General features: G+C 45.2%; 1 protein-coding gene across 6 annotated transcripts in view; it reads left to right on the top strand.

Annotated features, from left to right (window-relative positions):
• The window catches only part of LOC104939137 (nucleolar protein 4-like), a 146,623-nt gene that overhangs the window by 47,525 nt on the left and 71,470 nt on the right, over positions 1 to 27,628 (top strand). For 5 of the 6 annotated variants that reach the window (XM_027288308.1, XM_027288306.1, XM_027288307.1 and 2 more), the window contains 3 exons: positions 810 to 962; positions 4,083 to 4,194; positions 10,479 to 10,585. In XM_027288308.1, coding sequence (XP_027144109.1) covers positions 891 to 962; positions 4,083 to 4,194; positions 10,479 to 10,585 — 291 coding nt within the window. In that variant the 5' untranslated portion in view covers positions 810 to 890. Of the gene's footprint in view, positions 1 to 809; positions 963 to 4,082; positions 4,195 to 10,478; positions 10,586 to 18,745; positions 18,871 to 27,628 lie in introns of those variants that run through there. The other variant, XM_027288309.1, reaches the window with a different exon arrangement.

The following is a 27,628-nucleotide window of genomic DNA, read 5'->3' as shown; positions in this document are numbered from 1 at the left end:
ACAGGAAGTCGGCTACTGTCGGTCGACTGTCAGTCAGAAGACTCCGTCCCTTCTGACATCTTAAGATAACTGTGATTGGTTACGAGAGGAAAGGAATACAAGATGAACTGACAACAGTCTAAAGACCATAAATCAGTACGAAGCACATTCATCTTTTTAGACACTAGCTTGGGACAGACAGTACATGATTGACAGACAAATACCTGGTCAGACATCTGCAGTACACTGTTTATCAATCTGTTCATTATTTCTCCGGTTGAGAATTTATCATCTAGTTTGTAAAACAGTTCGGAGAATCTGAGCTGACGTCTTCACGTTTCTGATTCATGCAACAATTACATAATTATTTAAATGGTAGATAATCGGTTTTCCGTCAGGAGCTCCACAGGGCCGTTCATGCACAGTGAGCGGGTCATTACTGTGAAATAAACACCGACACGGACCGACTGCAGCATCCTGACACTTATTTCACAACAAAGACCCGATTATTGAGTCAAACGGCTGATTTGAAACGTCGGAAATCTTTTAGAGCTCGACCAAATCGTTAATTTGAATTTATTGGTGGATGTCAGCCTTTCACTACTGTCCAAACTTTGTTGTTGGGTTATTTAGATCTACTTTATTCATCTCAGTAACCGATCATTTCTTTTTTGGACATTGTTTATAAACTGTAAAGTATCTGCCTCTTTGTCAAAAGACGTGTTTATTTCTACATAAAGAATATCGTCAGTGTCTTCTTGAGTCTCCTGTCTGTTTTTACAGTTCAGGCCAATAAATAAATTCAGACTTTGTCCTCTGTCTCTTTGCAGTGCGTGGACAGCGTCTCGGGGGTGGACTCGTCCCTGAAGCGCGTGGCGGTGGTGGAGGACTTCTTCGATATCATCTACGCCATGCACGTGGAGATCAGCAGCGACCCCGGCAAAGCCCCGAAACACGCCGGCCAGAAGAAGACGTACAAAGCTGTGAGCACGCCGCCGCCGTCTTTGTCTTCTCCGTCTCACGCCTGCCTCCAGCTTCTCCCACACACAGTCCATTCTCTCTTTCATAACTTGTGTCGTCTGTTGCTTAACTCTCTCTCTCTCTCTCTCTCTCTCTCTCTCTCTCTCTCTCTCTGTCTCTCTTCCTCTTCTTCAGGGGCTCATTCCTCTTTTACTGTCTCTGCTTCAGTTTCAGACCAGATCAGTCTAAACTTGTTCCAAACAGTTTCTACCTGCTGCTCGACGGCGACTTTTAAATCAGTGCTTTCTGCAGAATTACTTTAAATGATCGTCAAACTGTTCGGTTTCATTTTTGGGAGAAACTGAATCTCTAAAAAAAATTGAGTTTGAGTTTCAGACGTCATCAGATTGTTTTAACAGCTTTGAATTTAAAGGCTGCACGGAGTTCAAGTTTCAAAGTTTCAGGTACATGTACATATTCAAAGCTCCTCACATCACCCTAACCTTTAGTTTAAAGAGAAACAACACTTCAAGGTTTGTCTGCTCTCGGCTACTGTAGAAACACGGCGTTTCAACACGGCGGCCTGCATGAAAGAAAAGAGAATTTTTACGTAACGAAAATAAAAAGATAATTTTTTTATACGTGCATGAAAACGTAGTTATGAATATTATGTGCCATGTTTGTCTTATTCTGAAAATAAAGGACCCAAATCTGACACACTGCACCTTTAAATACCTTTACACACGAATACGACAGAGTGATAAAGATGATGAATGAAAAAATAAAATACAAATAATAATAACAATGATTTACACAAAAAATACAACTTACAAACTATGACACCTTTTCTAATTGTTAAATATTAATATTATAATAAATGACTCTGCTCAGATGTATGGATACATATTTATGTACAGAAACATTAATACAGAATCAATACGAGACATCAAGTGGAGTATCACATGCTGGTCCGAAATATTCCAGCTGTAATTTATCTACAGAGCTGATGAAGCTCTCGTTGTCACCTGATTCTTTTACAGTTTAATAAAACAAAGAATATCTGTGATCCATAACGAGGAGAGTGGGGGGGTCAGGAGGAGGAGGGGGAGGATGGGAAGGAGAGACGGGTGAGGAGAGGAGGAGGAGAGGATGAGGCAGAGGAGGAAGTAGGAGATTTCGATGTAGATTGGATTGTGGCGATGTCGTGAGTTCTGCGTTTCCACTCCAGCGACATGAAGTCCTGCTCTGTGCTCTGTTTCACACCACAGACTTCTGTCGCATTGAGGAAATAAAGTAATTCTGAGCTGCCCTACTTTAAAAAAAAATGTATCCAAATATATAGGTCACAGTTGTGTGTTTGTGTGTGTGGTTTGTGTGTTGGTGTTGTGTGGTGTGTTTCTTCCTGTCCATCCTTATAAAGGCCATCGAATCCTCCATCCTCAACTCTGACCTCGTCCTAAAAGCTCAGACCTCACCCTGTCCACCTGGCTTCGGAGCTGAGCGCCTCTGCTCGCTCTCCAGCTGCTGACACTGCCCTCTCTGGCGGAGCAGAGGAAGTGGCGCCTCCCCACGTTTCCTCTCGTCAGTCAGCGGGGTCTTTCTTCTTTGTTTCTCCTTTTCTTTTAAAACACTGAAAACTTGAATTATTTTGCACAGACGAGGTTTGATCGTCAGACTGATAATATATATATATTATATATATGTGCTGTAGATTAAAGCTCAGCATGCCATTTAGCTTCAGGTCTGAGTGCCACCAAAAAGGCTGTGAGTGACATTTCCTTGCTCTTGCTTTACCCCTCACACTCCCCTCCCCCCCCCCCACCACACACAACACCACACACACACACACACACACACACACACACACACACCACACACACCACACACACACACACACACACATCCACCCCCATCCATCCACCCATCCCTGCTCCACGCTGCCTCTTTTCCACCCTTCCTCCTCTTTTGTGTCTTTGTGCGTCTCTTCTTCCAGAGTAAATGTTTGATTTATTCAAACACACTGAAAAAAAGAGCTCGTACACTCAGCGTCACCGAGTGCAGCGATTCTTTAAAATGTAAACAGCGTCACATGATGAAGAGTTTTAGACAGTGCCAGTTTCTCAGACTAAAGTTGTTTATCGGCCTGTCGTATGATTTTTCTTAGTTTATAATGCAGAAAAACCCTGAATTGTGATTGTAATGTTTAACTTTTTAATATTCTTTAATTATTTGTTTAAGGAAAGTAATCAGAGTGCTCGTCATGTATCGGTGCACAGGCCACGTGAAAAACCTGAATCAGAATCAAGTTTATTGTAGTTTGACTCGGTGGAGTTGATGCAGAATCAACAATTACACAGGAAATATAAAATATGAAATAATATAAAATATAGGAGGATAAAAATCCAAGTATTAAAAAATATAAATAATAAATATAATAGAAATATATGGGCGAGGGTGGGAGGTTACAGACTTTTATAAACATGTCTGTTTTCATTCAGCTTAAATATTTACATACACCAGGCGTCATGTTAGTCGATCTAGACATGGATGAGTTTTTTCCCACGCTGAAACTCGTCAGTATCGGTCTCAAAAGTCCCGGACGGGTCGGGCTTCAGTACTTTGACAGATGCAGATAAAATCGTCTTCCGAGGAAGAGAAGTGACTTTTCTCACTCTCACTCATACAAAAATCATCATCATAGTGAAACACATCACGACCGCTGAAACACATCCTACAAAGTGTGAGCAGGATGGAAAATATCTCAGTATTACTCAGATAATTATTCAGTTTTGACACCACAAGAAATGTTCCATCCATGAGCTTCAGCTGTTTGATAATCTACATTTTAATCTCTTTATAATTTACTTTATACATTCTGACTGTGAATCTCTGCATGCTCGAACATTGTTTCATATTTAATATGAAACAATGTTCAATGATTATGAAGTGTGAAAACCAGGAAGATGAACTGTGCCACCAAACACAGAGTCTGTTTGTCACCAGAGAAACAGTTTGAACCCTGTCCTCTCCCTGTCTGTCTCTGTCTGTCTCTCTGTCTCTCTGTCTGTCTCTCTGTCTGTCTCTCTCTGTCTCTCTGTCTGTCTCTCTGTCTGTCTCTCTCTCTCTGTCTGTCTCTCTCTCAGATAGCTGAGACGTACGCCTTCCTGCCCAGAGAGGCGGTGACTCGTTTCCTGATGAGCTGTGGCGAGTGTCAGAAGAGGATGCACATCAGCACCACAGGACAGGACTGCAAAGGTACACACACACACACACACACACACACACATGCAGTCATTCTACATTTATGTTCCTGTCACAAACAGATCGTCATGACTGAATATGAATATATATTTATATTATAGGACCTCAAGTTTCAGAGAGGAAACACAAAAAGTGTGTGTGTGTGTGTGTGTTTGTGTGTGTGTGTGTGAGGAAGTGATTTTAATGGACAGTCTCTGTTTAAATGATCTGGGCTCATCAAACGGCACAAATTAAGACACAGCAGGATCGTCCTCAGTCTCCTAATTAATCATGGATGTGTTTTGGGTGTAACGTGAATTAAATCAATCAGAGCGTCGTCTCTTAACCCTTTAAATGCCAGGTGTGCCTGCACCTCTGCACCTGGCTGGAGCTCAGCTGCTACGAGCCTCCCAGTCATCTGACTGAGATCAGAGACGTCTGTTACAGCCTCGGAGGGCTCAGTGAGGTTTTCAGTGGCCGGTACGTGGCCCTTCAGTGGCCCTCTGTCCGTCCACAAATTCATCTGACCGCAAATGCAGCAATGTTCACCTGAGGAGGAGCTGCAGTTCATCCCTGTGTGTGTATCAAGCAGAGTATGTTTTCCAAAGTAACTCCACTCGCGCTGCACAAATCAGGGTCAAAGTGTTTCAGGGTGTCGTGAAAACAGTTGAATGAAGCTTTTGAGGCTCCCGAGGTCGCGTGAAATCTGATAAATGTTCTCGGTGGAAGTTTGAAAAAGAAAGAACTCTGCAGGCGCCACGCAATCATATCTCCGAATCTTCTGTATCGATTTCTTGAATGTCAGAGTGCAGCGATAAGTCGATGGAGTTCTTTGAGTTGTTCGTCGTCAGCGGCCTGTGACAGAGAGTTCTTTAAGAGCATCGTGCTGTAAATACATCCAGCTCCTCTGACACAGTCGGTGCTGTCAGATTAAATGAGATTAATCTGGATTGTTTTTAGTCGTCTGCTTTGTTACGTTCACTTTAGCCTTTAATTTCACTAACGAGCAAAGTGAAGCTGCATCAGTTTCAGATCAAACTAAAGACCATTAGCTGAGTTTAGTCTCTTCAGGTTGATTAAATCCAGCTCTGCTCTGGCACGATGTCCAACACACAGACAGACTTCCACCTCCTCGCCTTGTTTTTCTGTTTGTCTCTGCACCTCCATTAAAAACCTGAAGCTTCAAAGGAATCCTCCCGTCTCTCACTCTTCCTCTGCCTTCAGCTCTCAGCGCTCTCTCATTCAATTAGAGTCGTCCTCTTTCATCTCTCTCATATTCATCCTCCACTCTCGGCAAAAACCCTGAATGCAAACGAAACAAAAATAAAAACAAACCAAAAGGAAAAAATCAACTTCAGTTTTTGAATGAATTATTGATTAATTTGGACTTTTTAACGAGCACGTATGAAATACAGAACGAACACATCCCGTGTCTGCTTTTATCTAATTTCACGTGAACACATCTCGTTATTAATAATGAGCATATTAAATGTCTTCAGCTGAAAATGTCTCATGTTTGGACATTTTTGGACTTTTCGCTCCCGTCCGTTTCACGTTCCTCCTCCTCCGCCTCCCCCCGTTATGAAGCTGGCACCCTGAAGCCTCCCCCACCTCCAAACCACACTCCCATCCCTCCCCCATTCCTCCTCCTGCTGCCCATCCTTCTTCCATCCCCCCTCCAGCTTGTCCGTCTTCTGTCTTTTCTCCTCCTCCCTCCTCCCTCCTCCCCTCCGAGCGTCCCACCCATCATCCCTGCATCCCGCTGCCATACATTACTCCCCCTCTAACGCCGCTCCGAGCATCCTGTCCCGTCCCTGTATCCCCTCCTCCATCTCCTCCATCCTCACTCCCCCCTGCTTTCTTTGTCGCCTCCTCTACCCGTCCCCATACCCTCCGTCCATCCCTCCCTCCCTCATTCAACCCCCCCAGGTTTTCTCCTCGTCCCCTCATTAAACAGAGGAGTCATTGGAGTGTCCTGTCTCTCTCCTCAATTAGCCTAATTAATGGCTTTTAACAAAGAAAATGGCCCAGGAAACGAGCTCATTTTCCAGAGAGAGGGAGAAACAACCGGTGCTACTGGGGGACTGCAGGGGGGGAGACAGCCAACATGTAGGGTGAGGAGAAAAGTGAGATGGAGGAGGAGGAAGACGTTTGAAATGAGAGACAGAGGAGAGGAAGACAGAAGGAGACGGAGGAGGAGAAGACAGATGGAGACAGAGGAGGAGGAGACAGATGGAGACAGAGGAGGAGGAGACAGAAGGAGATGGAGGAGGAGAAGACAGGAGACAGAAGGAGATGGAGGAGAAGAAGACAGACGGAGGAGGAGAAGACAGAAGGAGACGGAGGAGGATAAGACGGAAGAAGACAGACGGAGACGGAGGAGGAGAAGACAGAAGGAGGAGGAGAAGACAGAAGGAGACGGAGGAGGAGAAGACAGGAGACAGAAGAAGACAGAAGGAGACAGAGGAGGAGGAGACAGGAGGAGACAGAGGACGAAGAGACAGAAGGAGACGAGGAGGAGGACAAGACAGAAGGAGACGGAGGAGGAGAAGACAGAAAGAGACAGAGGAGGAGAAGACAGAAGGAGACAGAGGAGGAGAAGACAGAAGGAGATGGAGGAGAAGAAGACAGAAGAAGACAGAGGGGAAGAAGACAGAAGGAGACAGAGGAGGAGACAGAAGCAGATGGAGGAGATGAAGACAGAAGGAGACGGAGGAGAAGACAGAAGAAGACAGACAGAGACGGAGGAGGAGAAGACAGAAGAAGACAGAGGAGGAGAAGACAGATGGAGACGGAGGAGGAGAAGACGAGAAGACAGAAGGAGACAGAGGAGATGAGTCTCCACGTCTCGATTCTTCTCTCGTAGAAAAGTTTCAAACTTTTGTAGAAATTTAAATATTTTCCTTCACGTTGAAGCAGCAGTGTGTGTTTGTTTGATTAGACGATAAATGAGCTGCACAAACAATCAAACACACACACAGAGTGAGGACAACAGCTGTGTTACCTCAGCTCAGTGTGTGTGTGTGTGTGTGTGTGTGTGTGTGTGTGTGTGTTTTGTGCCGTCACTGGATGCCACTCAGAGTGAGAGCAGCTAATTGCCTTCTACCCTGTGGGGGGTTCAGCCTCTCCCCGGCATGCACACACACATGAACACACACACATGAACACACACACACATGAACACACACACACACACACACATGAACACACACACACACACACACACATGACCTCAGCCCCTTTATCGCTATGCTGAAGTGACTCCCACTAAAGTTCAGCTGTGAATTATTAAATGCAATTAATCAGCGTGGACCGGGGCCATGTTTAATTGACACAGGCAGCAGGCTCGCTGTGTGTGTGTGTGTGTGTGTGTAGGTTAGAGAAAATGTTTTTCTTTTGTCGTTTTATTTATTTATAACAATAATCTTTTTTTTTTTGCGTTCATCTCCATTGTCCTGCACAGCGTCAGTGTTTAGTCCGTCTGTCTGTCCTGGAGGAGCCATCGCTTCTCATTGCTCCTCATCGCTCCTCAGCGCTCCTCATCGCTCCTCATCGCTCCTCATCGCTCCTCAGCGCTCCTCAGCGCTCCTCATCGCTCCTCATCGCTCCTCAGCGCTCCTCATCGCTCCTCATCGCTCCTCAGCGCTCCTCAGCGCTCCTCATCGCTCCTCAGTTCGGGGAGTTTGTTCTCATCTGAATAAAGTTTAAGGACAGACTGGAGCCTTTATAAATAAAAGTGTCTCGACTTAAAGTTTGTGATGCAGAAGAAAGTTTGAGGACAAGAGCTTTGCTGAAGTTACTCTGCAGATATTTTTGTTTTTCAGGGGCTGGTTTAGACGTTAATATCACAGTACATGTGATAACTGGCTGTACGGACACATTCAAAGGGACAGTTCAGGTGTGGCTGTATGAAGGACGAGCATGAAGCTCTGCTGAGGACGGAAAACGAAAGCCAGCCTGTCTGAGTGAACGTATATTTACAATGTTACCTCGCTGTCAGACAGACTTCTCCGACAGGAAGCTGAAGCGCTCTGTGCTGTCTTCAAAGACTCCACTGACAAAAACTGGAGAATTGCTGCCCGACTCTGCCTCGTTAGTTTGTTGTTGTGTGACGTCTGTGTTTTAGTGTCACTGCAGATCGACTCCTGTAAAATGAAAGAAATATAACTGCTTCAGTTTTTTCAGGTGATCCGTCGACAGCAGCTGTCTCATGTCGATAACACACTGACCCTGGATCAGCACCTCAGATATCCTTTAACTTGATACTGAGGAGGCACTTTACTCACCTTGACTCTCTTTATTTCCCAGTGCTGACCACAGTTAATTACCCATAACCACCTGCTGTTTGTGGTCATTGTTATGATGAATAAAGTTCTTTAAGTACAGCTGATGTGAGCACGTCCACTGCAGATTTCAGTTTCCTGACTTTCATTTGTCTGATTTCATTTTTAATCATCACCGTCGTCCTGACCCAGCAGGGGGTTGGGGGCCTCGTGTTGAGCCACGTGGCAGCTCTGTGTCATATTATCAGTCACTTATCGCGGCCCGTCCCTCTCTGGAGAAAACACACACACTGCCTCTGTCTCCCGTCCTCGTTGGACACTATCAATCACGGATCAATGACGACGCTCGTGTCCATCGTGCTAAGCCATATTGATCTCGTGCCCCGTATTCACGTCCATGCTGCAGACGCTCCAGACGTTAGACGCGTCCTTTAAGAGGTCGGCAGATGAACGGCAGAGCAGAGACGTGCGGGTGGAGATGCAGTGATTTGTAATGTGCTTTTATTTCCTGTTTCCTTGTTTTCTGTTGATGGACGAGCTGCTTAACGCAGTAAAAAGCTTTTTGTCGTGAGCGTCTTTAGAGGCAGAGAGACCTTGAGTTTGTTTTATAACTCAGCCGCTGAGCGAGTCCGACATCTCCTCCGTCAGCCTTTATTCATGGAGCCCGCGGGCCCTAAAACAAGCTCCTCTAGTGATGCACGGAGGAAATAAATGAATTCAAAACACATTCAATCTTCTAATTATTTAAGAATGTTTTATTTCTTTACCAGCCTGATGTGTGGTCACGTTCATGCACGTGACGCGTGCACATGTCCACGGTTAGTTACGAGCTGAAATGTGGCGTCAAGTTAGCAAGCGGAGGCAAAACGAATTATTCAAAAACTCTGAAATCGTTGCTCCAAACTGGAAATATTAAGAAGAGAAGTGCGGATCAGGAGTACCCAACCAAATGAGCTTCTTGAACCAGACAACAATAAATAATCTTCTTATTATAAATGAACCGGCCTCCTGCATCTGGAGCTGAATGTGTCGGCCTATGCTGCTGCATGTTAACATCTGTCATAATGGTGTTAGTGTAGTTTGTACAGAACAGACCAACAAAGTCAAAACTGGTCTCTGAATCAGCTGATGATCAGTGAATAGAGAGAAGGACTCATGAGAAGGAAGCATGCATTTACAGGTATGAGGGTGAAGTCATGTCAGATAAACGAGCACATCGGTGACGGTAAAGGTTGAAATGTGAGTTTGAAGTTTGGATTTAAAGGCGTGCTGCTTGTCTTTGTCTGCTCCAGCTCTGCAGGGTCCTCTAGTGTTCGCTGTCAGCACTGACACTCGACAGACTGTGTCATTTCAAACAACAGCAACTCTGCAGCTCTTAATATTTGTTTTTCTTTGAGGTGTCGTTGAACAGATTCCAGTCAGTGTTAGTGATGATTGTGTCTCTTTATTTATCTCTAAGAAAACAAACTGAACTAAGAGATGCACCAAACATGTCCTAACCATCTAAACCTGCTCTGACCCCGCTGTGCTGATCCATGAATCCCATGTGAAGGTATAATGGAGGTGTGTGGCTGATTGTTAACTCAGGTAATGCCCCCCTAAACTCAAGAACTGGACAGATGCCACCAAAGCTCAGTCGCGATTAATCAGTTCGAACTTTAAAAACCCAGTCATTATAATAACTCTAAAACATAATATGAATTTATTCTGTGATATTCATGCTTTTTCTTTTATGATCCATCAGATTTAAACGAGTTACAAAGGTCATTTAGTGTCAAACTAAAGTAAAGCCTGTTTATAGTGTACAAAACTATAAAACGAGTACAAGTATCTTTGCATATTGTCAATAAATTAGCTGCAGAGGCATATTCAAGAATCCTGCGTACAGTGAGGAGCACGAACATCATGAACCTCTGCAGGAGACTGAAGCTCACAGTGATGGATGGAAGAGTGGACGCTGCTTTGCTATTTTCACTTCAAAATGTCTCCTCTCCTCTCCTCCCCTCTCGTCTCTAGAGAACGACAGGCCGAGCTCTCTGGTGTTGGAGGTGATAGACTACAACATGCCTCTCACCACCACCTACATGAAACAGATGAAGCTGCAGTGTATGAGCAACAATAAGGTACGTGAGGTCACTGCGACAGAGCTGCATGTTAAACAACTGACACTCTGCATCTGATTGTGTCTGCACTGTCAGACCGAGTGTGTTTGTGTGTGCGCTGTCAGACCGAGTGTGTTTGTGTGTGTGCGCTGTCAGACCGAGTGTGTTTGTGTGTGTGCGCCCTGAGACCACGAGAGTTTCCACGAGAGCGGATCGTATCGTAGATCTCGACACTGACAACTTTTGTACCTCGAGTATTGTTTGTAAGAAGAGTGTAGGAGGGAAAGCAGGAGGCCCAGTGTTGCCTCTGCAGGAAACACTCCCACACACACAGACGAGCAATTAAAACATTATAATGAGAAGAAATATCGAAGGAGGTCAGCAGACCAAAACGTTTTTTTCTTATTAAACACGAGCCAGTGTTTACATATCGTCCGCACTGAACTTATAGAAAACATTTTCACAGTTAATTAAGATGGTTTGCAGTTTGGCCAAAATCTATAACGTAGATGATTCACTGTCAAATGATTTCCAGAATATTTATAGATGAATTAATTAAACATTCAGTCCATCAGATGACAGGAAAGGGAAATACCACTGCACTGCTGCTACATGTAATTTAAAACAGAAAAAGGTGGCAGCATGAATATTCAATATTTCGCTGCATAAATGACCTGAAATGACTTTCTCTGGTTAAAGTGGAAATATTCAGTTTATTTTATGGAAGATTAATGTTTATGACACGGTAAGTAACAGCTGCAAAATAGTGAGGCAGTCTACCTTTAGGTTATGAGCCTCGCTGTCATTGAACAACTCTGAGATTTCCCCACAACATGAAGACTTACGCTCCTCTAACAGCGTTTGCCTGTTTTCTGCCCAAATTCAACTTAAAAATTTGACAATTTCAGTCAACATGCTTCGTCTTATTTTTGAGTTGGTGTTTGATCATTTCAAAGCCAGCCTTTAGAGTCTGCGTAGTCAGAATAAATGTGTTCTGAGTTTGTCAGACCAAAGAAGAAAGTGTTATTAAGCACCCAGCCAGATTTGAATGATTAAAAATATCGACAGGTTTATGAAATTAGGTCAAAATCAGGTAAAAATGAATTCTCAGTCCTTTGAAAATGAGATGACTAATGTTGAAACACTCTGAGCTGAGATGAATTCATCTCCGTCTCTCTGCTCAGGGCGGCCTCAGCGTGTCATCGAGCCGCCCTTTAAGGACCGCCCACAAAACTGTTTGAAGAGACAACAAAAGCAAAGCGGTCTTTGCAGCTTTAAGGATTGGCTTTGGTTTAGGGAAGGATTATAGTTTGAGCTAAAAGAAGTTTTTAAGTTACGGTTAGAAAAATCATCTTGGATTCGGGGACTACTTTTTTAAGTTTCGGAGATGTCGTCATGGTGACAATAATGAATGATTACAGTCGTAGTTAAAAGAAACCAGCGCTGACTCTCGAGGAAGCAAACAGCCGTTCACACATTCTGTGGACCCTCCCATCCACCTGACCTCCCCCAGAGGTGTGCTTCGACAGCAGGTAACAGCATCACACTTCCCGGCTCACTCCAGATGGACGTCAGTCATAATCAGAGCGGCTGCTGGAGCGCCGTCATTCCCGTAAAAATCCAAATATTTCCATAAACCAACTCGAGTCTAGATACGGAAAAATCATCAGAGATCGTTGACGGTTCATATCGTGTCACAGTGTGTGTGTGTGTGTGTGTGTGTGTGTGTGTCTGCTGGAACAGTTGTGGATCGATGCTGTGCCGGCTCGGCTCGGTGCTGTGTGGGTGGAGGGAGTGATGGGGGTATATTCCATATTGTTCCCACACCCCCACGCTCCACCCTTCACCCTCCACCCTGTACCACTGTGACTATCAGTACCACACACTCGCTGTCAGTCATATTCGCCGTGTGTGTGTGTGTGTGTGTGTGTGTGTGTGTGCGTGTAGATAACGGGTGGGGGAACAGAGCATTGAGCTCGTTCCAATTAAGCCAGGCCCCTGAGCATCAAGTTAATTAGCCGAGGAGAGCGAGAGAGACACTGAAGTGCCAATTTGGAATGCCAGTATATCTGCCTGTCTGTCTGCCTGTCCAACACACACACACACACACACACACACACACACACACACACACACACACACACACGGAGGATATCTTAAAAGCACACGTACGGTTCAATACTTTCACCTTTCTCTGGTTAACACTCTCCTCGTGTTTTTGCCTTTTTCTCTGCGAAACACACTGAAACACATTCGCACTCCAACACACACACACACACACACACACACACACACACACACACAGTTACACCTGCATCAACCTCTGTGACTCCGGTTATTCTCCCGTTGTACCGTTCTGTTTGGTGACACCGTGTCAAAGCCGCTCTAATTAGTTCGCGGTGACATACTGACCCGGTCCTCATTATCACCCTCACGTGAGAATCCAGGGAAGTTCACGATGAACACAGAGCTGCTGTTGTTGTTGTTTTTATTTTTTTAAAAAGCTTTTTGATTTTTTTCCTTCTAAAAAAAGAAAGAAAAAGAAATAAACCTTTCACCTTCTTCTTCATTTTAATTCTCTGCCACACTTTTACCGCGTTACATCGTTATCGAGCGGGAAGGAAAAGTTCACGTTCGTCGCGGACGCCGTGAGTTTGACCTGGCGCTCTAATTATCAGGATCAGAGTCTGAGATGTAAAAGTTGTAAGATGAACAGAAGTACACGTGTCAGCTCTACCGTATCGATCTGCATCAGCAGCAGCCTGCGGAGGATAAATAAAATATGTCGGTGCCGTGCGCAGCCTTCAGCGGTTAACGTGGGATCCTGATCAATACTGCGCTCCCAGCGGCCGAGGCCACGTGCCAATATTCAGCATCTTTCACCGAGGGTCAACTTTACATTTCAGAGAGGATCCGTTAGTCACGGGGAAACGTTTGAAACAGCTTTCAGCCTCTGTCTGGGTTTGATCAGAGCTCAACATTTAGAGGAGTCGTAGATTTCTGAATAGATCACATGAAAACAGAAGCTCAATGACCAAGACAAAAGAAATAACAACAGAAATAAAAACAGAAAACATTTAAAGTCTGGAGGAACTTCAGTATCAGCAGCAGCAGATTCCTCTAATGAAGCATCTGTAAGTCGAATATATAAACATGTAATAAATGGTTTATTACTCGATATACAACCGTTAGTTATGACCAAGTAGATGTGCTGATATAGAGAATAACAGCACACCGATACAATTATCTGATAATAAACCTGATCAGCCACCGTCAGTAATCAATAACTAACCTTCAGACAACCTTATCAGACTTAACGGTTACCGAGCGTTTCTGTAGCGTTGACAAAACGTTCCAAAAACAAACATATCATCAGTTTTAAGTGAACTAAAGCTCCCTGCGCTGTCCCTTTAAGAAATATCACATGTCAACAGTTCATTACGTGTCCGTAACAACACGAGATAAAGGACGTCACATGACCACAGACTGACTGTCAGTTCAGCATCAATATAATAAAGTTTGTAATAGATAAACTGTGTTTCTGTACAAAGGACAACTCTCTACCAACGTTATTTTAGTGTTAGACCAACGTTATTTTAGTGTTAGCCGATCGTAGGAATGAGGCGAATAGTTTCTAAAAAAGGGAAGTGCTTGGTGGATCAGATACACACACTCCAAACACTGTTAATACACAGTTTGTCGTGTGTGTGTGTGTGTGTGTGTGTGTGTGTGTGTGTGTGTGACGATATCCAGAGCTGAAAGATGAACTCTCTCATAAACCGTGACGTTTCTGTGCCGTGCGATATATCCGTCCATCTCTGCTAAAAACTGCTGCGGAGAGTCTTCTGTTCCTGTTCGTGCTGTTTGTTCACCTCCCCACCTCGTCCACCCACGCCCAAACACTCTGATGTGATATATATTTGTCAGACCAGACTGTCTCTTCGGTCCTATAGCGAGAAGACTTGAGGTGAAGTTTTAGCAGACGGTATAGACTGTGTGCATGCGTGTGTGTGTGTGTGTGTGTGTGTGTGTGTGTGTGTGTGTGTTTGTGCTAAGATGAGACTGCTGCAGAAAGATTATAGTGTTCGGCCCAGAGGAGCAAAAGTACAGACAGGAATAGAGGAGCAATGACTCACTCACCTATGGAAATAACATAGGACGTGAGGGAGCAGTGGGTTCAGCCTGACCGTGTGTGTGTGTGTGTGTGTGTGTGTGTGTGTGTGTGTGTTGAATTGAATAGTGAAGCATTCTGTGAAAAAAGGTCACAGTCTTTTGTCTGGCTTGTTTTGATGAGGGAGAGAACTAGAGAGGAGAAAGGAAAAATGTGTGAGGAGAGGAGAGAGGAGCAAAAAGAGAAAAGAGAGAATGAGCCAAAGGAAGAAGAAGAAGAAGAAGAAGCAGATTTGTGATGTGTGAATCCTCCGTCGGCTCCATTAGCACTCATCCCAAGCCTCCGTTCATCTGCCCATCCCTTTATCTTTCCCTCCATCCACCCCCTGTCCCAATTCAATAAGAGGAGGAAATTACCCAGGATGCTTCCTGGCAGGGGTGGTGGTGGAGGGATGGAGGGTGGAGGGGGGGGCTGCAGCAGACAAGGTGGAAACGGGTGAGGAGTGAGAGGAGAGAGACAAGAGAGGGGGGAGGAGGAGGTGGATGGAGAGATGGCAGGGCGGTGGCTGTGTCTGGCTGAGGGGAGGATGAAGATGGAGAGGAGGAGGAGGAGGAGGAGGAGGAGTGAAAATGAGGATGTGCTCGGCCGGGGTGAAAAATAAAAATGAGAAAATTTGAGGTGATGGTGGGGATGCAAGGGGGGGGGGGGAGTATGAGATGGGGGTTGGGGGGGAGGTGACAGGGGGGGAGGTGGAGAGGAGGTGATCAGAGAAGGAATTAAAAAAGGAGAACGAGCTGGTTCATTATCGTTTACGGCCCCTCTCTCTGCCCATTATTCCAGCTACCTCCAGAGGAAAGACATTTCATTATTTTTGGGAGGAGGGGAGTGTGTGTGTGTGTGTGTGTGTGTGTGTGTGTGTGTGTGTGTGTGTGTGTGTGTGTGCAGATAGGTTGGGGGTTGGTCTATTATAATTACTAAAAGACTGTGGAGAAGACAGCAGAAAAAAGAAATCATACATTTCGAGATAAAAAGGCTGTGTCGGTGAAGCGGCCTTGAAAAAGGGGCTTGAAAACCTTTTGTCTGTGGTTTGTAGCCTGGAAAATTAACGGACAGGAAAAACTGATATGGAGTCACAAATCTGCCCACGTATGTACGGGCGGTAAACCACGCTGCTCACAGCGAGTCGAGTGGTGATCGAGTGAGAGGAAAGTTTGAACATTGAAACTTCATCAGCGTTCTCACAGCGCGGCGTGGTCGATCCTTAAAAATCAAGAACGCTTAACAAACCCACACAGCTGATAGAGTCTGAGTCCGGATCAATGGGCGCTCAGTCTTCATGCACAAACAAGGATTTTAAATTACGGATACAAAGATCACTGCATGTAGGTGTCGATCAAAGAGAAACAAGTCCAACATGTAACACACACTTTGTTTTATTCATGTGTTTGATGACCGTGGAGGTTTCGCTGCGCCTCACCAAAGATGGAAACCTTTTTCTAAACAAGTCGTGGCCTGATCAGCAGTTTCCTGTTTCCTCATGGCTCTATAACAACCGCTTGATCTTCAAATGGCGCCACCTGCAGCTCATCTAGTGAACCGACTTCTAATATTTGCATAACGGTTCATTTGTGTTTTTCTTTTTTGGCGGATTTACTTGAAATTCGGTTAAATTCTGCGACACGTTTTGGAAGAAAACGACGACTAATGACGACGTGTTTCATCCACTTTCTGACAGCATGTCCGATCTTCTCGTAACAAGTATGACATCATCAAACTTTGATCTTTATGAAACTTGAGATGCAGCGTGTTCAGAACATTTAGCCTTCACGAGACGTTGAGCGGTGTTGGACTGGATTGGGTCGCTGTCGTGGTCTTTTGATAATGATACCGTGCGGTTGCATGAATACAAACACGCCTGGCGTCCAGCTTTGAGCTGACACAGAGAACACATCCAAAGTCTTTTCCTCAGGTGTGTTTGCACCAGGGGGCATGACCTTTATCACGTCTTATCCTCTCACCATCTGCCCAGCATCTCTCCAGTGTATACCGTCCAATAAAGTAGAGATGCCATGGAAACAGCCCTGCGAGGAAAAAAACCCTTGATGGTCTGTAAGTGCACGGCACGTACTGCATGAAGGGAAGTGAAAGCATCACATCGCAGCTCTGCAAACCAAAGCGAGTCCAATCTTCACCTGAAACGTCTTTTAGAGTGAAACTGCACTGATTAATAACACAGAGGGTCTGAAAGCTGACACTCAAATACTCCAAACTACAGTGTGACATCGTTTTTAATAAGAGTCTGAAGATCTCCCTGGAAACCAGAACTTGAAGGAGACATAATGTCATTTCCAGCTCTGTAGTTTTATTCTGAGACTAGAGGCTTTGCATGATTCACGTCCTTATATATCTTACACCCTCGTTTCTTCCCATCAGGTCTAAAACTCGACTTTCTCCTGCTCGTGAGCATCGCGTCGCCCTCACAGCTTCAGTAACTGAGCTTGGAAAATCGCGAATTTGATGAATTTAGTGAAAAGAAATGAACGTGTTCCACCACACAACTTTCCTAACTTTATTCACTGATTTTGGTGAAACTGGATCATATTTTAATATTTCATGGAGAAGATGCGGCTGACTCTGCTCAGGCTGGGAGCTCGGAGCGGTCAGCGGCATGATGGGAGTTGGTGTTTATGGCTGTAACATCAGAGTGAAGGTTAGCTGTTTTAGCAACAAGTGAAGCTTTACATGGTTTTACCTCCGTCAGTGAATAAATCACAGAAAGGCTGACGGACATCAGAGGGAAAACCAGAAAATAACGTTTCCTTCACAACTGAAAAAACACGAACAGAAGAGTCGCCCTGAGCAGAGCGGGCCGAGGTCGAACATCATGAACTCGGTGAAGACATAAAGTAAAAAGAAACATTTAAAGCAGTCTGAGAAACTTTCACATTCACACACACACACACACACACACACTCAGCACTCTGTTCATGGGCATGCATGGCTAATTATCCCGCAGTTTTACCCTCTGCCTATAGGTGGCAGGTTTGTCATGTAAATGTATGAGAGGGCACATGCTGCTTCCTCTGGGACACACACACACACACACACACACACAGCAGTTGGTGTGTATTTAAACATGTGTATAGAGTGAAGGTCAGCGTGCAGAGACATGAAACGTGTGAGTGAGTTTATTTGAAGGAAGCTGCAGCTGCTCGTCTGTTTTCAGGAGTTTGTTTCTCCTTTGAACTTTATTTATCATCAGCTTCTATCAGAGAAGAAAAATGTTCAGCAGTTTGTTCTCAAGACTAAATTTCACAACTCTGATGCTTTTCGTGTTTATTGATCTGAGTGCTGCAGGTTGGAGGTCAGGCTGAGGCGTTCTTGTCTTTATCATGAGGAACACTGAATGTTTGGAGGTTGTTACATCGATGAGTCTAATGAAGTCCTGCTAGTGCTGAAATGATCAATCAAACAATCTGAATTGAAATCCTGCAGTCGACTGATTCGTGGTGAAAATCTGTGACGACAAAACGAGGAGAAGAGATGGAGACGGACTCAGTTAACGATTGTTTTCGTTCTCCATGATTCTGAATCATCGATGATGAATCTTTTTCTCGATCAATCGATTTGTTGTTTGGTCCAGAGAACGGACAAAAATATCTCAAACGTTTTGTTTTGTCCTCAGCTTCAGCTGAAATCAGAATTTTGACTCAAAGCGGTGACTCGATTATGAAAATAGTTTGTGGTTGATGTAACAGTTGACAGCTGATGGATTAATGGACTGACACTCCTCCTTCAGGAACTTCAGGCTGAGCTCAGTGCTCCTCATCCAGAGGAAACTGGGTGTGTAGAACAGTCCACCTCTCTCTGTCTCTCTCTGTCTCTCTCTGTCTCTCTGTCTCTCTCTCTCTCTCTCTGTGACGTAAGCATCCTGGCCCCGCCCCCCTGGTTGCCACAGAGAGTCTTGAGGTCCTGCTTCTCCCTCCCTCTCTCTCTCCTCCCTCCTCTCCCTCTCTCTCCTCCCTCCCTCTCTCTCCTCCCTCCCTCCCTGCGCACGGCCGCTCATATTGTCCATTTGAAATAAAGAGTGAGCGCAGACCGGGAGGCGGATGAATGAACTATTGACGCAAACAGCGACAACAACATCACGCAGGGTGCGGAGACTTCCACGTTTGTAACCCCGCAGAAGTGAAAGGTAAGGAGCCGCTTCACGCACCTCCTCCTCCTCCTCTGTGTGTGTGTGTGTGTGTGTGTGTGTGTGTGCACGCTGTCGGAGTGACAGAGGAGGCAGCCTGCAGACCTCTCCTCCTCCTCCTCCTCCTCCTCCTCCTCTGCGGTCACATCTCTCCATTGACAGCCGCTCTGATCACTTATCGATGCGAACTCAATCACGGGGAGATAAACACGCAGCTTTTCTGCGTGATGGACGCACTTTGCGTTTAGTTTCCGAGCGGGGCGCGTCAGTAAGTTGCGTCGCCGTCTCCTCCTCTCTCCTCCCCTCCTCTCCTCTCGTTGCGGGCTGTTTGCTGTTGGTTTTGCGGGGCGCTGCGGGCTCTGTGCCCACCCCTCCTGCAGCTCCTCAGATGTGCATTGTGTGGCTCCGTCCTGCGACAACTCTGACAATCATTGTCATTCATGAGGGTGTTCCTGCTGCGCCCGCACGGTGCGGCGCGGTGCGGTGCGGTTAGGCCGGCGTGCCCCTCACAGGCGCACATTGTTATGCTGGTGTGCGTGAGTGCGCGCACGGCCACGCACGTTGGGTTGTGAGCGTGCGCGTGTGTTTATGTCTATCTATGTGTGTGTGTGTGTGTGTGTGTGATGCGGAATGACCAGGCACCCTCACACATGGCGGGGAACAATCGGTTGGCGCGTGCCAAGCATTGAAACATGTGACCTCTGGTCTGAATGGAGCTCTGTGACGTGGCTGGTGGTGGACGGGCCAGCCCAGTCAGGAACAATGACCCAAACATTGTTATTGTTTGTGTTGACCCGACAAACCCGTCCCCATAAAGAGAGAATTATGAAATTAAAAAGTTGTTTGTAGAGCAAGAACCCGACTCAGTCCTCGTCCAATCAGCTCAAAGGAAACAGCGAGAAGAGTGAACGTGATGCCGAGTGCAGAAGACCAGAGTGTGACAGCCTCTCGCGTCCAAACACAGTTTGTCAAAGAGTTTTCAAGATTTTGCAAACTGTCTTTAAAGACTACAACTAGATTCATTTTGACTTCATTTCCCATCATGCACCTGCCCGAAATTTACAAGAAAAGCTGTTGAACAATGAAGCAGAAACATTTCGAGAGCTCGAACTCCACCCATTACTCATGAAGTCCAACAGAACCGAGACGTTCTTGCACCTCCATGTGGTCGATGCGGTGCTGGACAGAGCGCTCCAATTGGTCGTTGACACTGTTCACGTGATTGGACGTCATGAGCAAATCTCCGATAACATGAAACGTGTTTGATTTTATCGGAGCATCTCGATGAGAAGATGAGCTCGGTTCTGCTCGGGGCTTCTGCCTCTTCAAGGAAGTTTTTCCTGACCACCATCACTGAGCGCTCGCTCATGGTGTGAATTGTTGGGTCTCTGTAAATAACTGTAATTACTGCTGCTCTACATGGAAAGTGCCATGACTTTAGAAATAAAGTTAAACTGAACAGAAACAGACAGATTTCAATGTTTCATGACCACGTCACACCAAACAGTCGAGGTGACGGAGTGTTGAGATCATAACATGCTGCTGGACTCTGACGTGCATTCATGTCCATATATTGTTTTCATGAAAGCAAAGCGTGGGACTCGTCCTGGCAGACGTGCAGGCTCGTCTTTCATATCGTCACACAGGTAATGACATGAAGTCCAACAAAGAGAGAATCTCTGCGAGGTCGGTTCTGGTTTCTGAATGGCAGCTCGGGAGCTGATAGGAGTTCAGGGTCAGAGGCTTTCAGACCTGTGAGGGCCCGCGGCTGAAGGACGGAAATCTGCTTTACAGCATCAAGTGTGCTGTACACAGCGCCTGTCTCCATGGCAACGTCTCCTGGAAAAACAGTTCGGCCAAAGTTGGTTGTTTTTTAAAAACTCATCAGGAGACTTATCTGGTGACGTTATGAATCAGTTTAATATCTGCTCGGTCACAGCAGAGCGTGAAGTAACGGACGGACACTCAGATTCAGATCCGGTTCAGGCGTCCACTTCGCTCTTGTCGTGTGCAGAGGTCGAAGCGTTCAGCTGCCGCTCGTTCATCTCAAGGTCAGAGGTGAAAAGGTTCATCGTATCGGGTCGGCTTTCAGCTCGGTGTTCAGTTTTTATATTAGAGCTGCAGAACATTTTCAGTTTCTTAGCAGGCAAACCGTTCAGGATCAGTCCGATAATCAAGGATTAACCGTTAGCTGCATGCAGCCCTGCTGTGTACGCCTTCATCAGCCTCACACTGATTTTGCAGGCGTTTGCTGTTACTGTGTGGCGTGTGAGGGGTTAAGGTCTTCACAGATTTCCTGTAGCGCCCCTCCCCACCCTCGTCCTTCTGCCAGGGGACAGTGATGACGAGAAGAGCCTCTTCCAGGATAAATCCTCCTGTGAGGGCCCGCTTAGCTCCTCTCCGCTCTGCTCTGCTCCAAAATAACTCCGGCTGGTTTCCCCCTGACCTGACCATGTGCTCGGCAGGAGGACGGCGGAGGAAGGAGAGCCTGCCATCTAATCCCCTTTTCCCCCTTCATCCTCTTCCTCCTGATGGGTTAGGTCCCTCTATTTCTGGAGGCTCGAGTGTCTGATGCGTCTTGGGAGTGCTCTTTGTAGATTTTTGTGTTGTGCCTTTTGCTTTTCAGTCGACATCACTGCCTGTTTTCTTTGTGAGTTTGTCGGTTTGTGAGGGTCACACGCCCAATATGACACCATCTAATTATTTCTATTATTAGGCAGCATCATCATCTCTGACCATCACGTCTTTCCCAAGACCACAAAATATTCAGTTTACATTCAGAGTAAAAAAACGAGACAAGCAGCAAATCCTCAACATGGAGAGACTGAAACAAACAAATGTTACGCAGAAAAGTTGCCAATTATTTCTGTCCAGCTACTAATAAATAAATATATATTACGTGTTTCATCACTTATATTATTTTTCATCATTTAGCCTGTAAAATGTTCAAACCTGTGAAAAATATTAATCACAAGTTCCTGGAAATTGTCAAAAATCAGCAGCACACACTGGAGAAGCTGCAACGTGTTTTATGATTTTACTTGACAAAAGACTGAAATAATGATTTAAATATTGAAATAAATATTTCTGTATTTTGGTCTGATGAAGTTGAGTCTGCTTGAAAACATTTTCCTGTTCTGTTTGAATTGAACGTACTTATTAATCAGAGTTTAAATGTTATATATTTGATATTTTTTCCCTCGCTGTCAGACCGAGGCAGTTACATGCTCCCTTCAAAGCCGTCAGACTCATTTAATGTTCTGGACACGGGTGTTGCTGGTCCATCGCTGGCGGCTTTGGAGAGAGCGCTAACTGAAAGATAGTTATTCTGAATGTAGAGTACACCTGTGTGCCTCATACCACTCCTCTTCAAATATATAATTATCCCTTTAAATGCTCCAAACACCATGATTTCACAGCCTGGCTTAAAAATGTAAATCTTACTGAAGTATGTTGCTGCTGTGTGTTTCGGAGTCATCGCTCCTCTGAACCTCTTTCCGGATGAACCTTCACATTTTTCTTTGTTCCGAGCCGGTTTCATTTTCTCCCACGACTGAGTTCTTTTTCTATTACTTTTGTAGCCGTGTGTGTTCATACATCTTTTTCCCATCAGACGTGTGTATTTTCTCTCAAAGTGGATCTATAGGTGTTTTCTCCCCAGCCGCCTTTCATGCTGTCTCTCTTGCACTTGATTCAGCTCCGGTCTGAAAAGCTCTTCAATCTGCGGCCGACTCCTCCTGCAGCGAAGTCTTCAGCAGCAGCCTTTGTGAAATAAATGCAGCGAGGTGAAGGCTGCAGCGAGCGCCGCTGTCGTGTATCTTTGTACTTTGACTGCACAACATTTGTATGACATCCGTCTTAAACCCTGTCACATGTTCCCCATGCACTGCGAAGAGAAATGAAGTCGTGATGGGTCACGAACAGAATCACTCCGCCGGTCAGCATCGTTCCACGTAGAAGACTTTTCCCCTGTGAAATTGTTCGAGGGACATTTCATGACTAATGTGATGACGTTAGTGCATGATGATGATCATCCTATAGGACTAAACGCTTCTGTCTGACAGGACAGGGAGGTCATCGACTGTACACGTCAGTCTGAATATATTCCTCCTCTCGTTTGTCTTTTGTTGGGAAACAATCTCAAACATCAGGCCAATAAACGTTTTATTTTATGGTCCTCTGATCATGAAGAATCCCTACAGATGATGATGATGATGGTATTTTATCATTACCATTACTACAAAAATCCACAACCTGCTAAAAAATGCTGAGTCCTTTCTGTTGACCAGCACAGTGGAGCCTGCGTTGGAGCTGACGCCGATGATTCGAGTCAGACTTAGTTCAGGTTGTGTCTTAGATATTATTTGGTCTTCTGGTCCACAGCAAACACACCGTGCAACATGTAGTGTCTGTTCAGCTGCTGACGCATGACTTCCACTGTTACAAGCTGATGGCTACACTGCTGCCAGACCAAACTTACTGTGAATCTAAATTAGTTTTGGCCCTTTGCTGGAATGATTAGTTCTCAAATATGAGTATTTTTTGATTTCTTTAGTCTTCTACGACAGTGAAGTGAATATCTTTGGATGAATAAGACATTTGAGGAACGTCACTTTGGGCTTTGAGACCAAATAAGTAATAATTTAAGATAAATTGTTAATGACAATAAAGGTTAGTTGCAGCTCTGATATGGAGTAACATGACGGCAGACTGGATCACATGATCTAAATGCTGCATACTGTTAAAGAGACTGTCTCTGTATGAAAGCATTGCATATCAGCTTGTTTGGCGGCCTTTACGCGGCGCTTTGTGTTCTGCAGTCGGTGTCAAAGGTGCTCTCCGCCGTGAAAGGCTCTCAGTGTCGGTCTGCCTCTGGCTGGCGGGCGGTTCACTCGTGCTCAGTGCTTGATGAGCTCAGCCCGTTGTGTGCAAACTCAGTGTTTGATTAGCATTGCTCGAGGCTGTGTGCAGTTCTCTGGCCTTTCTACTGGAACCATAAAACAAGGAGAGGTCGAGCTAAACACTTGTGAATGTAAACACATTCATGCAGCAGGCAGGACCACGGCACACTGTTAGGAGTGGATGGATGACTGCACCGTCACTGAAATGCTACATCAGCCTCATTCAGGTTCAGAGACTCCATGAAAAGGAGTTCATATATTTATTTTCAGTTTTCTCTTCAGTTAAACAAACAAACAGTTTCAAATCTTCTCGTGGTTTCTTCATTTCACCTCCTCCACTCTTTGTGTTCCATTCTTCTTCTCTAGTTTTCATCATATTTCTTCAAGAGAACGGCAACAAAACCCCCGAACCTCCAGGCAGACGTGGGTGGTGAAGCTGAAAGAGGTGGGGTTTTGTTCACAGCGTTCACAGGGTTAAAATCTTTATGCAGCAAGTCTCAGGGGATTAAAGCATTCAGCAGCCGTTTGAAGAACATTTAGAAAATGCAAAGAATACTTTTCTACTTCTTCTTTTCATCGAACATGAATTTGTTTTATTTCTTCAGACGGTCTCGTGATGACAGCAGTAGTTTGGAATGAAAGAGTTTTAAATAAACGTCCCAGTTACGCTTGTTTTGAGATGTATTTTTCTTTTTCGAAATAGTTGTAACCCTCCTCACATCAGTTTTTTATCAGTTGAGGTTCAACTGGCGCTCTCGTAATTATGTCACCTCGTTGCATCCTCGTGTCCGTTTTTGTTCCTGAAGAATTGACACCACCTACTCAAAATATTTACGTAAAGATAGAATTCACTGAATATATTACAATACATTTAAAAGAAACCACGGATACTGCATTTGTTTGGTTTGTGTAGAAACTTATTTGTTGTTCAGGTGCACTACCTACAATTTTACTTTAAGCCATCGAAAAACTGTGAGTGTGGTTTGATCAAATTTTGATGAAAATGTCCCAGAAACACGAACAAGGAACCCGATAACTGTCAAATGTTTCAAATCTTGACTGGTGCAGGGACATTTGTGACGTCTGCCGGCTCCAACCGATAACCAGAGCTCTTCTAACTTTGGCAGAAAATGGTGCGTTCACCTGGGACGCCGTCATCCACAGTCAGGAGCTGATTGAGAGTAAAATGTTTTCAGGGCTTTTAAAACTGTTACCGCTCACCTCCCACAGATAATCCAAACTGAAGTCGTCATATTACAGGCCCTCGGGATAGAAGTGTCAATCATAAGGCATTGTGTAAGTCTTTCTTTAGTGGATTACACAGGAAACGTTTCTATGTAATTACCTCGGCCGTCTGTGGCAGACTACCGCTGCCTGGCGGCCATGCTACTGAGTGTGCTCAGTGCTCAAGCACTGGAACCAGAGAGTCCCTGCAGAGATCAGCTCTATAATGCAGCTGCAGCTGAACTGCACTCCTCCACGGCTCCCCGAAGCCCTCAGCCCCCTCCTCTTCCTCCAGGCCAGTTTCTCATCTCTGAATTCTAATAGTATAAACTGATAGCTGGCCGTGCTCATGAGGGAGTCTGGCTGTAGAGGAGATGGACAACTCAATCTGCTGAACCAGTGTGCTGATTATTGCCAGAAGTCAGAGCAGGTAGCCGCCTGGAAAAGAAACGATGCACAGGGAAAATTAGTGGTTAATGCTCCGGCGAGAGAGAGAGAGACGAGTCAAATATTTATCAGGATGTTTCCTGGCAGAAGGTTTTCAATTAAAACAATGAAGCTGAAGTACTTGTTGAGGCACGCAAAGGTCCATTCTGTAGGAAGGCGAAGCTTCCTTGCCAGCGAATGCCACTGTGCTCGCCCCTGGTTGGGATTGTTGGGTCTCTGTAAATAAATTTATTGTTTTAGAAGAGCAACAAATTGTTTGGAGGAACGGGAAGTCTGAGACGGTGACAAAATCCATACACGCCCGAATGGCCCAAAAGGTTTGTGATACAAAAAGTTGGCTTTTTATTGATAGACTTCCAAATAATTTTCAGTGTTTGGTTCAGACAACAAGTTCTCAGTTTATCCGGCGGCGCTCTGCCTCAGTGCTCGTGTATTTCAGGTTGCGGCGAGCGGCTGCAGCTCGGCAGTGTTACGTATGTGTTTGCAGGGTGAAACCAGCCTGGTCCAGCAGTGACCTTTGCCTGGACTAATCCATGCTGTTTCCACAGGATTGCGTCCCGCCTGCAGGGGAAAGGGGTTAATCGTCATGCTTGGGGCAGATTTGTGACTGACTGGATTAAGTGGGGCTCAGAGTGTTGGACACTCCACTAATCTCCGGTATCCATGCCCCTGATGGCTGTTGAGGAAGGACCGACTGACCGGCTGACTGACTTATTTTCTGATTGACCAAATGGACGAGCGGCTGATCCAATGATGACGGAGCGGTGGAGTTTGTGGCTGACCCACTCAGTGTCTGATGGGGAATGTAGAAAGAACAGTCAAACCCAAACGTGTCTGTTTGTTTAGTTCTTTTCTGCACTCCACGCCCGCCTTTTCATGAAGAAACTCGGCGTGGAAACCTTGTTATATTTGGAGTCTCAGTGTTGATTTAACACTTTACAACAGCTCCCACTCCCTTGTCCCACTTTGTGAGTCAATGATTAGCAGAGACTGCTCAGTGTTTGAAGGAATGCAGTGGAGCTCAGGTTCCCCAACAAGTTACTGATGCAGGTTATAGCTGTGAACGCATGTTAAACGTCTCATTATTACACGCTGTGGTAGTTTCTGCAGCCTTGTTACATCATAAGGAGTCATTTGATGTTTGTTTAATAAAAATATGGCTCAGAGTAGCATTAATTAATCATTTTTAACAACATGTTTTTGTAGGATTCTTTCCTCTTTGTGGGTTTCAGGTGATTGGCAGGAAGTACAGTACATTATAAGTGGCCAGACTTCTGGGTGAAGTGAAGAAACCAAACAACCTGCACAACTCTCACAGGAGTTTTGAAAATGTAGGATACCATCTCGACACGACCCTGTGTTTGTTACCTATTTACATTCTTTGTAATTGCCAGCAGGGGCAGCTCCATCGGCTGTAAAGCAATGTCTAGCTGTATTTAGTCTTATGGTGAAATCAGCAGAATTCCCAACTGGTTTTATGACTTCGGTAAACAGTTTTCTCATGAGTTTATGGTTTCAGTCTCCAGTTTCAAGTCTTCCTCCACACAGCATGATGTTTGTTTAGTAAATCATTGGAGTAAAATAGACAATAAAGCACAGGGTGTGCTTCAGGGCGTGGCTGCTCGGTAACTCAGATCAAACAGTTCTGAACAAATAACAAGTAGGCAGTTCTGAACAAATCTGAGTCCGGGTTCTGGTCCTGCATCGACCGTTTCTCTCCTCAGTGAGAACGTTTGAGGCCAGGCAGAATGAGAGTCGAACTGAATGTAGCCCAGCTCTCGGCGGATCACCCACCAGCTCCACGCTCTCGTCCATATGGTCTCTTCTGGCTCTTCAAACGGACGGGTGACGTCCTGGTGGGTTTTCTAGCACCGATCCAAAAACCTGTTTGTCAATGAAAGGCTTCCTGTTTACCCGACTGGACGAGTGAAGAAGAGTTTTGTTTCCGTTTGGACTTGGTTCATGGAACAGTCAGTTTTTATTCCCTGCAGCTCTCGACAACACTGAAAAGCTCAAGTTACACAATGATATGACCTCAGCCACTGTATGGATTAAATGTATTACTGTATATTGTCTGGTCTGTGAAAGTTCAGTTTCCATGGTGATAATTCAGAATATCTGATCCAGGTAGACAGACACACACACACACACACACACACAGGCACTTACCAGGTTGCTGGTGGATT

Source organism: Larimichthys crocea, chromosome XV (assembly GCF_000972845.2).
Source record: "Larimichthys crocea isolate SSNF chromosome XV, L_crocea_2.0, whole genome shotgun sequence".
NCBI lineage: Eukaryota > Metazoa > Chordata > Actinopteri > Sciaenidae > Larimichthys > Larimichthys crocea.
Note: the sequence above shows the minus strand (reverse complement) of the source record. Positions and strands in the feature narration are given on the sequence as shown.